Source organism: Rana temporaria, chromosome 1 (assembly GCF_905171775.1).
Source record: "Rana temporaria chromosome 1, aRanTem1.1, whole genome shotgun sequence".
Classification (NCBI taxonomy): Eukaryota; Metazoa; Chordata; class Amphibia; order Anura; family Ranidae; genus Rana; species Rana temporaria.
Window position 1 is genome coordinate 613,896,619 of NC_053489.1, and position 15,140 is coordinate 613,911,758.

Genomic DNA, 15,140 nt, shown 5'->3' on the forward strand with positions numbered 1-15,140 from the left:
AAAAAAAAAACATTTTTTGGACACAAGTTACTGGAACTTTTACATTTAAATAAAAATCTATTCTAGAACACGGTCAATAATGAGTTAATGACTTACGACGGCTTGCTCACACTGGCACGTCAGTGCCTACAGCCCAGCCACCTCTATGTGGAGGAACTTCTAGGGGTTTTCAAAGAAACATTTGGCGTGACGAGTCACTTTTTCTCTTGGCCATTTTGAATGAGCACATTGTGCAACAACAGAAGGGAGGGCGGAAGTGCCAATTTTTGTTGTTTGTCTCCTCTCACCATCAATCATTTTAGGGCAGCTAAATAGAGCACACAGTTGGCATTCAGCGCAGACTGGAGCTTACAGGGCAAAGGCTCACACATGCCGCATAGCGAAGGTAAACCGCAGCAACCAAAAGCCAGGGGACACTAAGAAGAACTCCCGTCCTCAGAAGAAAGCTATTGTTAGAAATAAGGAACTACTGAAACCACAAAGACTGCATACAAGCTTACACAAATACTCCCATCTTCGCCTGATCTTTCTGCCAAAAAATAAATAAAAATCCAATTTAAACAAAAAAATTATAATTTTCATAATGGTGCAATTTATTATTTTTCTGGCTACTAGAATAAATGTGCACGTTTGTGTGTAAGCTTCATTCCGAATGCAGGCTTGGAGCCTTTCTTTTTATGCTCTTGAACGCCGATCTAAAATACACTATTACCAAAAGTATTGGGACGCCTGCCTTAAAGGGGTTTTCCACCTTTTTTTTAAGTTTATTAAAAGTCAGCAGCTACAAAAAGTGTAGCTGCTGGCTTTTAATAAACAGACACTTACCTGCTCCACGGCTCCAGCGACGCGCCGGCCAGGGCTCCGCTCCTCGCCCCCCCTTCGCCGGCGTCTTCATTCTTAGTGTGGGCACCCGGAAGTGACAGCTTTCGGCTTCACGGCTGGGCACCCACTGCGCATGCGCGAGCGGCAGTGCGCATGAGCGAGCGGCGTGGCGCGGTCCGATTGGACAGGCGCTCGCCTACAGGGAGGGGCTGTGAAAAGGCGATTAAGCTAATCGCCTTTCCAGCCCCTCGGCGGAAGGAGGAAGTGGGACAGGAAGTCTCCTTCTGCTGAAGCCCCCACCCCCCCCCAAAAAAAAATGACATGCCAAATGTGGCATGTAAGGGGGCGAGGTGTGGATTAAGCGGAAGTTCCATTTTTAGGTGGAACTCCGCTTTAACATGAACTTTAACCACTTAAGACCCGGACCAAAATGCAGGTTAAAGTCCAGGCCCTTTTTGCGATTCGGCACTGCGTCGCTTTAACTGACAATTGGGCGGTCGTGCGACGTGGCTTCCAAACAAAATTGGCGTCCTTTTTTTCCCACAAATAGAGCTTTCTTTTGGTGGTATTTGATCACCTCTGCGTTTATTTTTTCCGCTATAAACAAAAAATAGAGAGCGACAATTTTGAAAAAAAATCAATATTTTTTACTTTTTGCTATAATAAATATCCCCCAAAAACATATATATAAAAAAAAAATTTGAGGGAGGAGGCGGAGAGTGTGTACACACACACATGTAAGAGGAGGAGGCGGAGAGAGTGTGTACACACACACACACACACATGTAAGAGGAGGAGGCGGAGAGAGTGTGTACACACATGTAAGAGGAGGATCCGGAGAGAGTGTGTACACACATGTAAGAGGAGGAGGCGGAGAGAGTGTGTACACACACACACACACACACACACACGTAAGAGGAGGAGGCGGAGAGAGTGTGTACACACATGTAAGAGGAGGATCCGGAGAGAGTGTGTACACACACATGTAAGAGGAGGAGGCGGAGAGAGTGTGTACACACATGTAAGAGGCGGAGAGAGTGTGCACACACACACACACGTAAGAGGAGGAGGCGGAGAGAGTGTGTACACACATGTAAGAGGAGGAGGCGGAGAGAGAGTGTACACACACACGTAAGAGGAGGAGGTGGAGAGAGTGTGTACACACACACACACACACACACACACGTAAGAGGAGGAGGCGGAGAGAGTGTGTACACACACACGTAAGAGGAGGAGGCGGAGAGAGTGTGTACACACATGTAAGAGGAGGAGGCGGAGAGAGTGTGTACACACATGTAAGAGGAGGAGGCGGAGAGAGTGTGTACACACATGTAAGAGGAGGAGGCGGAGAGAGTGTGTACACACATGTAAGAGGAGGAGGCGGAGAGAGTGTGTACACACATGTAAGAGGAGGAGGCGGAGAGAGTGTGTACACACATGTAAGAGGAGGAGGAGGAGAGAGTGTGTACACACACATGTAAGAGCAAGAGGAGGAGAGAGAGTGTGTACACACATGCAAGAGGAGGAGAGAGAGTGTGTACACACATGTAAGAGGAGGAGAGAGTGTGTACACACATGTAAGAGGAGGAGAGAGTGTGTACACACATGTAAGAGGAGGAGAGAGTGTGTACACACATGTAAGAGGAGGAGAGAGTGTGTACACACATGTAAGAGGAGGAGAGAGTGTGTACACACATGTAAGAGGAGGAGAGAGTGTGTACACATGCAAGAGGAGGAGAGAGTGTACACACATGTAAGAGGAGGAGAGAGTTTGTACACATGTAAGAGGAGGAGAGAGTGTACACACATGTAAGAGGAGGAGAGAGAGTGTACACACATGTAAGAGGAGAGAGAGTGTGTACACACATGTAAGAGGAGGAGAGAGTGTATACACATGTAAGAGGAGGAGAGAGAGTGTGTACACACATGTAAGAGGAGGAGAGAGTGTGTACACATGCAAGAGGAGGAGAGAGTGTACACACATGTAAGAGGAGGAGAGAGTTTGTACACATGTAAGAGGAGGAGAGAGTGTACACACATGTAAGAGGAGGAGAGAGTGTACACACATGTAAGAGGAGGAGAGAGAGTGTACACACATGTAAGAGGAGAGAGAGTGTGTACACACATGTAAGAGGAGGAGAGAGTGTATACACATGTAAGAGGAGGAGAGAGAGTGTGTACACACATGTAAGAGGAGGAGAGAGTGTGTACACACATGTAAGAGGAGGAGAGAGTGTATACACATGTAAGAGGAGAGAGAGTGTGTACACACATGTAAGAGGAGAGAGAGTGTGTACACACATGTAAGAGGAGGAGAGAGTGTGTACACACATGTAAGAGGAGGAGAGAGTGTGTACACACATGTAAGAGGAGGAGAGAGTGTATACACATGTAAGAGGAGGAGAGAGTGTGTACACACATGTAAGAGGAGGAGAGAGTGTATACACATGTAAGAGGAGGAGAGAGTGTGTACACACATGTAAGAGGAGGAGAGAGTGTGTACACATGCAAGAGGAGGAGAGAGTGTACACACATGTAAGAGGAGGAGAGAGTTTGTACACACACATGTAAGAGGAGGAGAGAGTGTGTACACACACATGTAAGAGGAGGAGAGAGTTTGTACACATGTAAGAGGAGGAGAGAGTGTATACACATGTAAGAGGAGGAGAGAGTGTGTACACACATGTAAGAGGAGGAGAGAGTGTGTACACACATGTAAGAGGAGGAGAGAGTGTGTACACACATGTAAGAGGAGGAGAGAGTGTGTACACACATGTAAGAGGAGGAGAGAGTGTGTACACACATGTAAGAGGAGGAGAGAGTGTGTACACACATGTAAGAGGAGGAGAGAGTGTGTACACATGCAAGAGGAGGAGAGAGTGTACACACATGTAAGAGGAGGAGAGAGTGTATACACATGTAAGAGGAGGAGGAGAGAGTGTGTACACACATGTAAGAGGAGGAGAGAGTGTATACACATGTAAGAGGAGGAGGAGAGAGAGTGTATACACATGTAAGAGGAGGAGGAGAGAGTGTGTACACACATGTAAGAGGAGGAGAGAGTGTATACACATGTAAGAGGAGGAGGAGAGAGTGTGTACACACATGTAAGAGGAGGAGAGAGAGTGTGTACACACATGTAAGAGGAGTGGAGGGGTAAAAAGTGAAAGGGATGAAGAGGAAACAAAGAATAAAGTGAGAGCTGGAGGGTGATGAACTCATATTTGGACGCTTTCCCTCGCACTCTCCATTCTTGTAGGAAAGCGGTCTACAAACCAACATAGTAGAAATAATCCGAGCTCTCCATTACACGGAATATAAAGCAGATGGTTACTTCCAATAATCATTTCTACAGAAAGTTTCTCTCTGACACAAATCCTCCGAAGAAGAAGCGCTGGCTAGAATTTCATTCTCCTTTCCAGCTAACACAATGGAATCTGCATTTCACCATTACTAGAGACAATGGCCTCCCAGCCAATTCGGATCCCGACATAAATCACTGACTGCCCGCGTATATGGAACAAATGTGCCAAGCAGAGTCGGGTGGAGCCGGAAATTAAAACCCAGCAGTCCATTTCCCAGCCACAATAAGAAGCCTTATTCAAACAAGCGGTTAATTAAGGCTATAAACAAAAGGCGCAGTCACACACGATGGATAGCTTTCATTTCGGCGGTACACCCCCCCCCCCCCCGTATACAGCAGAATTCTAGGTTTTGTTATATTCCGCAGCTTACTCAAGAATACTCCATTCCGAGGCCTTTAAAACTGCCCTTGTTTTTTTTAATTAGTGCTGGTCGTATTCCTACACAGCCCCGGACAAAACGTTTCTTTGCGGCAGGATATGTTTCTTTGTCATCTTGCTGCCCGCTGACATTCATTCGGTCCCGCTTTCACGCTGGGCTTAAGGAACGCGGAGAAATCAGAATGACAAGAGGGAGAGAGCGCGAGAGAGAGGAATCAATGCAATTATACTTACATGCTCTCACAGCAGCCCGAGCTTTAGACATTTTGCCAAATCAGTACCTCTAGGCGGGCTATGCTCTTTGCAAATTAACGGGCCCCCTTTAACCAGGAGGCGCGCAACGCTGAGTTGCGGCCAAGGTCCGAGCAACATGGTATTTCAGCATGTAATGAGCTGGAGCAAGGCCCAGTCAGATGCAAAAACAGCAGGTAGAGTTCACGTTCAGACCAAGAAGTGTCCTTGCTCATTTCAAGAAGTGCCGTTAGCCGTTTTGTCTGGATGCACCGGGCTCTTAGGTTGGATCCCGGGCGAGGTGTTATCTGCATGCAGTTTGCATCTTCTACCAATGCAGGAAAAAGGGAATTCATTAGGCCCCAAGAACATGGGGCTGTCCAGCTGCATTGTGTCCCTCCCAGCCCCGTCCAAGTCAGAGGACCTGTGTCCCGGACCTTCATCTCTGAACGCACAGGGCAATAAACCCCAGGTCTAATAGGTACAGCAAGCTGCCTGCAATGGGGCTGAACGCTGCAACCGTCTCTCGTGGGTGAACTAGAAACCCTGGGAGGGGCACTATACAGCTACACAGCCCCATGTGCAAGGGGCCTTAGGAGAAAAATACAAGGAGCTACAACGGTTGACCTCCTGAGAATACCCGACAGTCAAGATGACCCTCCGCCTTCAATAATTTGAAATCGCTGACCTGGAACAAGTAGGCAGAGGAGAAAAGTCTGGAAAAGTCAGGAAAGTCAGAAATCCTGATTTGTATATTTGTTCCACATCACCGACTTAAAATATTATTAAAGTCGAGCCCCAGGCAGATATAAAAGACACACAATAATTGCCAATATGGATTCATTGGTAAATCTTTTTTGTTTTCAGATACACGAGTGTTAGTACTAGGGCTGTGGAGTCGGTAGATAAATGTTCCGACTCCTCAGTTTTATGTACTTCCGACTCCGACTCCCCGACTCCTCTGTATTAATATGCAAATGTATTTTATACATTCCTTGAGGGAAAGAAACGCAACCTACCACAGGACTACTGGCTGGGAAGCCAACAGTCTACTGTATTGCACAGTTTAAGCAAAAGACAAAACACAATGAAAACAACGTTTTATTAAAAAAAATGTATTAATCAATCAAGTGGCTGGATAGTAGCAGCAGGCATAATTGCCTCTGCCAGATCCTCTTTCATAGAGGCTCTTAAGTCAGACTTTATTATTTTTAGGGCTGAAAATAATCTTAGAGAGGTAGTTGGGCTGCTGCTTTCTCCTTTGTGTGCTTATCTGCTGCTGAAGATCGGGCAGTGGGAGGATCCAGGAAGTGGCATTTATTCTAAAACATGATTTTCCTAGGAGAATCCCATAGTCATGTTTAAAGTTTAAGCTAACATTCGGAGTTTACAAGTTTTTATAGCCTTAGCTAAATGACAGCAGTTTTTCCAATGGTTTACAGCTTCAGTCTTGAACTATTGGCCCTCCATTCCCTTCACTTATACAAGTGTCTCACTCTCTAGTCCTGCAAAAAACATATTTATTTAATCCCTTATCAGTGAGAGGCTAGGTTACACATGGGCACTGCGTTCCCTGTAAAAGCAGAACACAACACTATGGAAAGTATAAGTATTGCCGCTCCTAATTGTGCGTTGCGTGCCATATAGTGAAGCACATGAAAAGCATGCTTCTTCACGGTCACTTAACGTGTTCGTTTTGCGGTTATGTGAGGCACTGCATGCATTGGTCTTTATTCTTACAGTAGAGAAGTCATTAATTATAACTTTTTGTGAATTGGGACATATAAACTTGCTTTTTTTTTTTTTAATTCCAATCTAAATTTAGTAGGAGTCGGACTCCGACTCCAGGTACCCAAAATTTCCCCCGACTCCGACTCCTCGACTCCGACTCCACAGCCCTGGTTAGTACCCCAAATTGCATTTACAAGTGAGCAATTTCAAGTACATTTTCTGAAGCACGTCAAAGCTCAGCATCAAGGATTCCCATTATATTCAAAGGTGCCCGATCTCACCTAAGTGTCATGGCGCTTAAAGCAGGTCAAATCGAAGCAGAACACTTGCTTTTTGGGGGAGAGCAGTTTCCTTTAAAGTGGAGTTCCACCCATAAATATAACATTACATCAGTAGTTTTAAAAAAATGTCATTAGTCCTTTACGAATTTTTTTTTTTTTTTTTAGATGCCTTCAAAGTGTTGTTTTCTAGGCAGAATAGTTAATCTTCCCTCTTCCTGCACCTAGGTGCTTAATGCTTCCTAACCTACACCGCACTCCTGGGAATCTAGTGGGTGTAACTTTCCAGGAGTCTGTGCACTCCCCAGTCTCAAAGAATCATGTGACTTGGACAGCACAGGTGCTGAAACCTGATCTGACACTGCTTGTGCAGCACTGAGCATGTGCGAGATCTGCAAGGCTGAAATCCAGGAAGTCATACAGTCTGGCTTCATGATGCCCACACAAGATGGTCCCAGTCAATTTATATTTTATAAAGTGTCTAAATGCTGTAACAACCTAACAAAACAAACCTTAGTTTACAGACTAACTTTACTAGAAAACATTAAGCTTGTGTATTACAGGGGTATTTATATTTAAAAAGTGAAATTGTGGCCGGAACTCCGCTTTAAATGTATTCATCTATGACTGCGCACAAACTGACCACAGGTAATAGGCGGGTTGTATGCGGTCATAGCACAGAGTGTTTCTGCATCCAGACGTAGTGTTTTAGCCACCTCTGAACTCGGCAAACTGCATGTGTAGCACTACCCCGAGGAGCTGCTGAGTTGTTTTGGTTCCTGCCGTGACCCCACAGTTCACCGTGGCCCAAACTTGGAGTATGATTGGCAAATGTCAGAACAGATGTGCGCATAAATCTTAGTCTTTCCAATGCTTTTTTATTAAACAACTTGCCGAAGTAGAGGGATGCAGGGTTAGGGGAAGTTCAGATACCTTGTGCCGATCACTAAGGAGCTCCCGGAGACAAGTACACGCGCTGTCAGCGGATCTTGCTCACCCGGATAGGCCTGTCTCACCGGCCTAGCAGCCGGAATGATGCACAGACAAAAGTCTCTGCCACAGACTCGATGATAGTACTATACTGTTGAACAATCCTCTGCCACAGCATATGGTGATCAGTATATGACAAGTGAAACACAGCTGCACAGTACCAAAGTCCTTTAAGCCATCCGGCAGCACTGCGAGGTAGATTGGTTAGGATGCATCCTCCAATTGAGTCACCAGGCCCTTCTTGAGAGACCAGCCTTCTGCCTTGTCCTCTACAGGAAAGGTTCTCCCCTGGAACTTCCAATTGCTCGGCTTCTTCCTTGCAGGCAAGACAGCACAGGACCACCTCTGAACCAGTAGGCCCCAGACGGACTTCTGGGCCTACCTGCAGTAACATAGCCTCAGGTCAGCAGGCCCATAGGCAGAAGAAGAGTTGTCACATACCTTAGGCCAGGCGGGCCATAAGGTCAGAGAGAAAAAAAATGGTGTCTGCCCCTTAAGTATCCTCTCCCAGAATGCCCAGCGGTAAAACACTACCACTGGGCTGTTTCTGGGGAAGGGACATCCAATACACCTTAGCCTGTTGTACTTCCAACACCGGCCTGTGGTGACGACACCTACCGACGACAGAGTGGAACTAAACCAACACAGCCAACACTGGAGCAGAAGCTAATTTAGCCATAACATTAAATCTGAACTATGTACAGCTCAGATATCCCACTAAATTTACATGAGAGCGCCTGGTCAACAGGAGCAGGGCGCTACACACCCCTCACTGCCCATGTAAATGTAGCCTTAAAGTGATACTTAACTTAAAATGCCAGTTAATACAAAATGTTGCGGCACTGTATAAACACAGTAGCGGCTCAAAGTTAAAAGATAAACAAAAAATAAAAAATAAACAAAAAAATTAAATTAAAACCTTTTTTTAATTTCTTTTATTTTTTGTTTATCTTAACTTTGAGCCGCTACTGTGTTTATACAGTGCCGCAACATTTTGTATTAACTGGCATTTTATGGCCACAATAAACCGTACTTGAGTATTACACTATGGGAGCCAAACTTTTTTCTTTCTGAGGGACTTCCATACAACTTGGTGCTGGAAAGCTTTTATCGTTCTGACTTGCCAAAGGAGAGGCCTGGAGCAGTGGAATCTTGGGAGATCTATACTACATGCTGTACACCCCTGTAGGGGTAGTTGGATCTGGTGAGTGGGGACCCTTGTGGGGGAGCACCGGGACCACTGCGAATCCACCATCTGTGGTATAGAAACACATCTCCTCACTGCAAGAATCCACACCTTAAAAGTCCTGATTGGAAATAATGGAACTTTTATTCCTAGATTCACTAGAGACAATCATTCCCTTCTATGCGATATCCTTCATGCGACCTTTCGCTTGCTGTACTATATTGCAACTAATATTTTTTTTCTTGTTTTTTGGTTATCACCTTTATTATATTTCTTATTTTCATATCTCTATAGGGCACATTGGATAACAAGTTTTTTTATGACACTTTATATTGTGCTAATAAGGGACTGTCACTGTGGTTGGTAATGTGCTGGTAGGATTGCACACACCTGCGTAAGGACTGATACAGGTTCACTTATATGTTAGAGTCGGTTCACACTAGGGCGACACGACTTCCAGCGCGACTTTCAGAAGCGACTCCAACACGACTTGAGCATGAACCACAGGGCGATCTGGGGCGATTTACAACACGACTTGAAGTCGTTTCCAGGACAGGAGACTTTCCAGTGGCCAATCAAACAACAGACTTGGAGGCGACTTCCATTGAAATCAATGGGTACAAATCGCCTACAAGTCGGATTGAAGTAGTACAGGAACTTCTTTTGAAGTCGGAGCGACTCGAGTTGTGTGTATTAACACCGCTCCCATTCACTTGCATTGTTTTTCTCGACAGCGCGACTTGGGACGACTTGAGGCGACTTCAAGTCGGATCCCAAGTCGCCCCAGTGTGAACCGGCTCTCACAGTACTATATTAATTGATGTTTACATATTTGTTTCAATATTTAGTCACTGGTATTTAATGTGGATGTTCACATACTGAATATTCTTAATAAGGTTACTTATTAGTAGTTCACACTATTGGACCCTTTTTCTGGGCCCTCTTTTACTCTACCTGCTTTAGGGTGTTAGGGGCAGGCAGCGCCACCACCCCCATTCATAACTTTTCACTAATTTTACTATCCCTCTTGGGGGATTGGTTTTAGGGGGGCAGCAGCCTTGGTTGTTTTTGGTTCTAAGCACAGGATATATTGATTTTTTACTAAAGTTACACTTGCGTCAACATTCCTATAGTCTCTGCCCTGGAAAAAGCATTGTCCCGACACCCATTATGCCCATGCCAGGTCAGGTAATGGAACATAACAGCCCTGGAACATGCATTGAGCAAGTTAACAATGACAACTTTCGTATTCCCATCCCGACAGGTCGCTTTTACTCAATTCCTTCATAAAAACATACTGAAAGCAGGGGCTGAATTACCTTCTCGTGGATTTCTTGAGTGGACTGGGCATCACAGAACGCCACCGTGGCTACATCCTTAAGAATGGGCATCTCTACCGTACAATCCCTGCCGTCTAGCAGGGCCACGAGGGGCCGCGGATGCATGGGCCCATTCATAATGGGAGGTCGAATGCCTAGAGAAACAAGAAAAATAAAGATCAATACATTGGGGAAAAGATTAAAAAAAAAAATCTCAGAAGAGCCACATAAATCAGAGCGCTATTACAGCCATGGAAAATGCAACAAGTAAGCTTGAGAAAAGCTGATCATTAGGACAACTTCTCTTGAATGGGAACTGGCATAAATGGATCAACGTTCGGCCAGTCCCTGCTGAACGTAAATTTTGAAAAATATTCCTTCAATCAGCGCTGCTGCCAACCGTCTGCAGTGCAGGTCACCGAATTCCAAGAGAGGAAAAGTCCCCGCTGTCAGCACACAATAGCACAGCGGGGAGGATTCCTCCATCGACCTCAAATGTGTGGATAGAGGAATACAGATCTTTTTTATATCCATCCACTGGCTAATAAAAAAAAAAGGGAGAAGATCCATCTATGGCCAACTTAAAGTGGTTTAAAACCCTTAGGCTGGGTTCACATATATGTGAATTGGATGCAGGTTTCTCCACCACATCCAATTCGCATGACAGGCGAGTGTGACTGGCTCTCAATGGAGCCGGTTCACATATGTCCGGGGCGGGTGCAGAAAAAATTGCAAAAGGGTCCTGTGCGTGTTTGGGTCTAGCTCAGGTCCGAATTCAGGCCTGAACTGGTGAACAGGCACGAACCGGACCCAAGGCACGATCCCGCAGCCCCATATATGTGAACCTGGCCTTACATAAACCCAGTGAAGTGACTGGCCTCAGGTGATACAGAGAAGAAAGAAAAAATCTTCCTATGTAATTTGTACCTGTTTATCTGCAGTCTTCAACATTCAAAGCTTGTCTGAGCGGTCAGAAAACAAACAAACAAAGGGGTGGAGAGCTGAAGTTGCACATTGCAGAGCTCAGTGACGAGAGCTCCGAGAGCCGATTGGAGGCAAGGGAAACACCCCCTTTACAAATAACACAAGAACAGAGCTGAGGCCATCAATCACAGGCTGGAGATTCCTCCACCTGTCACCTTTTTTTCTCTTAGTATCATGTCTAAGGTTTACAACTACTTTAAGACACGGACATCAGAAAAGCAAGAAGCCACATACAAATGACACCAACTTTTATTTTACCAAACCCAACACGCTGTAGTTCCAACTAGAACCACCCCTCAAATGCAGACTAGTTTTACAGAGAATATTATATATATATATATATATATATATATATATATATATATATATATATATATATATATATATATATATATATATATATATATATATATATATATATATATATATATGAAATTTACAGAAAACAACCTTCCGCGTCAAAATAAATAAAAAATAAATAAAGTGTATAAGAAGGCAACCAACATTGAAATACCATCCATACAAATGCGCAACTTGATATCGCAATGAAAATGCATTCCGTTCAATTCACAGGCATGAACAGGGTCCCGGTGATATCAGGAATTGTTTGGCTGCAGGAAAAGATTTGATAAAGTGCCCGCTGAGGTTATTTGGTTTCCGGATGTGAAGCCGTAGTGTACAGTTACATGTAACAGAAACAAGCTTGCACAGGAGAAAACACAGGCGCAGCCCCGGCCCCATCGCTTTTTTTTTTTTTTGAATGCCAGCCAATTCCATGAACTTTTCCCCTTCTTTCCCAACCTTTCAGTTAATGTTCTGATTTCATGACACTTCTCTACAAGATGTTGCTACAAGCCATTTTCCCACGTCTGCTCTATTTACCAGAGTCACTGATCGCTTCTGATGGCGCCTTGTTGCAAGAGGCGGTAAAACTTTAATCTTTTCAGTGGCAACACCATCCCCAAATGCAAAATATAAGAAAACATTTAGAGTGTTTAGGAAGCACAAACAAAAAAAAAAACAAAACAATTAAGACATGGTGGCTCCGCCACACCACCCAGCCCAACGAACTTTGATTGAAAGATGGAAGGAGCTGGGTGGAAAATGGTTGGCCAAAGAACGACTGCATCCCAATAGATGAAGTCACATAGATCGCAGGCATCATGGATGAAGGAATCTATTAGAACGTATATGTGTACGGCTAGTCTTGCAGAATTCAAAATTACAGGTACTTCTATAGCGCCATCAATTTTACGCAGCGCGTTACATATTCTACCGGGTTTCCCCGATAGTAAGACCGGGTCTTATATTAATTTTGTCCACAAAAAACACACTAGGGCTTACTTTCGGGGTAGGGCTTATTTATTTACGGAATGTACACATTTTACAAAGATTCTGTGTCACCCCCCCCCCCCCAACTGTCAGGTCAGGAGTCATTACGGTATTTTGAGAAATACATCTTAGCACTGTATAAGGTGCAGTACCATAGAAAATACCTTTTACCGTAGGGTATACAGCTCCCTGGTGTACCGGTATTCACCTGCTCTTCTTTCGTCATCCAGGAGGAGAGAGAGTGAGAGAGAAGAGATCCCGCTGACGTCAGCGTGCTCTGCGGGATCGGGCTGAAGATGTCAGGCGGGAGGAGAGAAGGAGAGAGAAGAGCCGAGGTCACCTGTCATCGGCTCGCTCCGTGCAGTAAGAAGGGACGGGCTGAAGATGTCAGGGGGGAGGAGAGGAGGAACGAGAAGAGCCAGCCCGCTGCTTACAGTAAAGAGGGACGGGATGCAGACGAGGCGAGAAGAGGACGGATCAGCAGTGGCTTTAAACATAACGGTACCATATTTTTTTAACGGAAACACTGCAGCAATGTATAGGTTTATAAAAAATTGATTTTTAATGAACTTTGACTAGGAATTACTTTCGGGGTAGGGCTTATATTGCAGCCTGCCCCGATAATCACGCTAGGGCTTACTTTCGGGGTAACACTGTACATTCACATCAGTCCCTGCCCTCAAGGAGCTTACAAACTAATGTCCCCAACTCCCATTCATACATATACTAGGGCTAATTTAGACAGGATGCCTACCAGCATGTCTGTGTGGGAGGAAACCCACGCAGGCACAGGGAGAACACGCAAACTCCAGGCAGGTGGTGCTGTGGTTGGGATTCGAACCAACGAGACTGGTGCTGCTAGGTTGAAGGGCTAACCACACACACACACACACACACACACACACAATATATCCCATAGTATGCAGACGCTATAATTTTTGGCAAACCAATATACGCTTATTGTGATTTTTTTTACCAAAAAGAAGCAGCAGACTACATATTGGCCTAAATTTATGAAAACATTTGATTTTTTTTTTTCATTTTTATTAGATAAAATATTTATTTCTTTTTTAATTTGCAGTCCTTTGTTTTATTATTGTTTATAGCGCAAAAAAAAAAAAAACGAAGCGGTGAGCAACTACCAAAAGAAAGCACTATATATGTGTGTGTGGGGGGGGGGGGTGACAATTATTATTTGGATACATCGTTGCATGATTGCGCAATTGTCAGTTAAAGTAAGCATTGTTGCCATATCGCAAAAAATGGCCTGGTCATGAAGGGTGGTAAATCTTTCAGGGGGTCACGTGGTTAAGGGGATTCATTGGAGAGTGGGGACCCTCAGGTCACTCAAACTAGCGTACCATTGGAAAAATCCCCTCTTACTTTTCTGTGGTCAACCCAAAATGTTGTATTTTTCTTTTACTTTCATTTTATAACAATAATGGTAAACAGGACAACAGAGGGTGGATGTCAACAGGGGCACAGATAGCAATAAAAACTGACAGATGTTCTAATCCCTTTCCACTCTATCCAAAAACATGAAAAAAAAAAAGTTTGCCTTTACTTATACTTTAAGGGGGTTGTAAAGGTTTGTATATTTTCTACATAAGTTTCTTTAAGCTAGTGCATAGTTGCTTCACTTACCTTTTCCTTCGATTTCCCTTCTAAATGTTTTTTTTTTTTTTCTTTGTCCGAATTTCTCACTTCCTGTTTATTCCTCAGTAAGCGGTTTTAAGCTGTTCTGGCTGACTAATCCCCAGCCAGAACAGCTCGGATGATGGGGGCAAGCTTACAGAGGAGAAACAGGAAGTGAGAAATTCAGACAAAGAAAAAAAAACATTTAGAAGGGAAATTAAAGGAAAAAGGCAAGTGAACCAACAATGCACTAGCTATTTAGAAAATAAAAAACGAACCTTTACAACTCCTTTAAAGCGGAGGTTCACCCTGATTTTAACGTAAAGGTTAATCACATGGGCTTAGTGTCTATATATAAAGTTCGCTGTCCAAAAAATGTAAAATCAATTCCATACCTTGTTTTTTTTTAAATGAACCAGGCACTTCCTGGTTTTGCTCCTGCGGGAGTGGGCGTATCGTTTTCGCTGCGATCACCAAAGTGTCTCCTGGGAGCACAGCGTGACGTGATTTGACACGTGGATGTCATCACAACGGGGCGTGATCTTTTCAGTACGCCTGCCGTTGTGATGGCAACCGTGTAGTGTTGACGGCGCCGTCGCCGTCAACACTGCACATGCGCGGGATAGAGCGGTGAATGCTGGGACATCAGCATTCACCGTATCCCGGAAGGATTTGCTTGTGGGCTTCAGAGTGCCCACAAGCAAGATGGAAGAGATCAGCAAACATTTTTATAAATTATCTTTTGCAGCAGAATGACTATGCGGAGGCCTCAGTTAATCATATACTCGCGTGTCCTATTTTCAATCTTAAGAGCGGCAGATGCATATTTAAAAAAAAAATATATGTTTTCCCGCGGATCACCCTGCTTTAATTATTATTTAATTATTAT

At 44.3% G+C, this 15,140-nt stretch overlaps 1 protein-coding gene across 8 annotated transcripts in view; it reads right to left on the reverse strand.

Moving 5' to 3' along the window:
- The window catches only part of CTBP1 (C-terminal binding protein 1), a 556,415-nt gene that overhangs the window by 132,694 nt on the left and 408,581 nt on the right, over positions 1-15,140 (reverse strand). For all 8 annotated transcript variants that reach the window (XM_040335258.1, XM_040335253.1, XM_040335255.1 and 5 more), the window contains one exon: positions 10,301-10,455. In XM_040335258.1, coding sequence (XP_040191192.1) covers positions 10,301-10,455 — 155 coding nt within the window. The remainder of the gene's footprint in view (positions 1-10,300; positions 10,456-15,140) is intronic.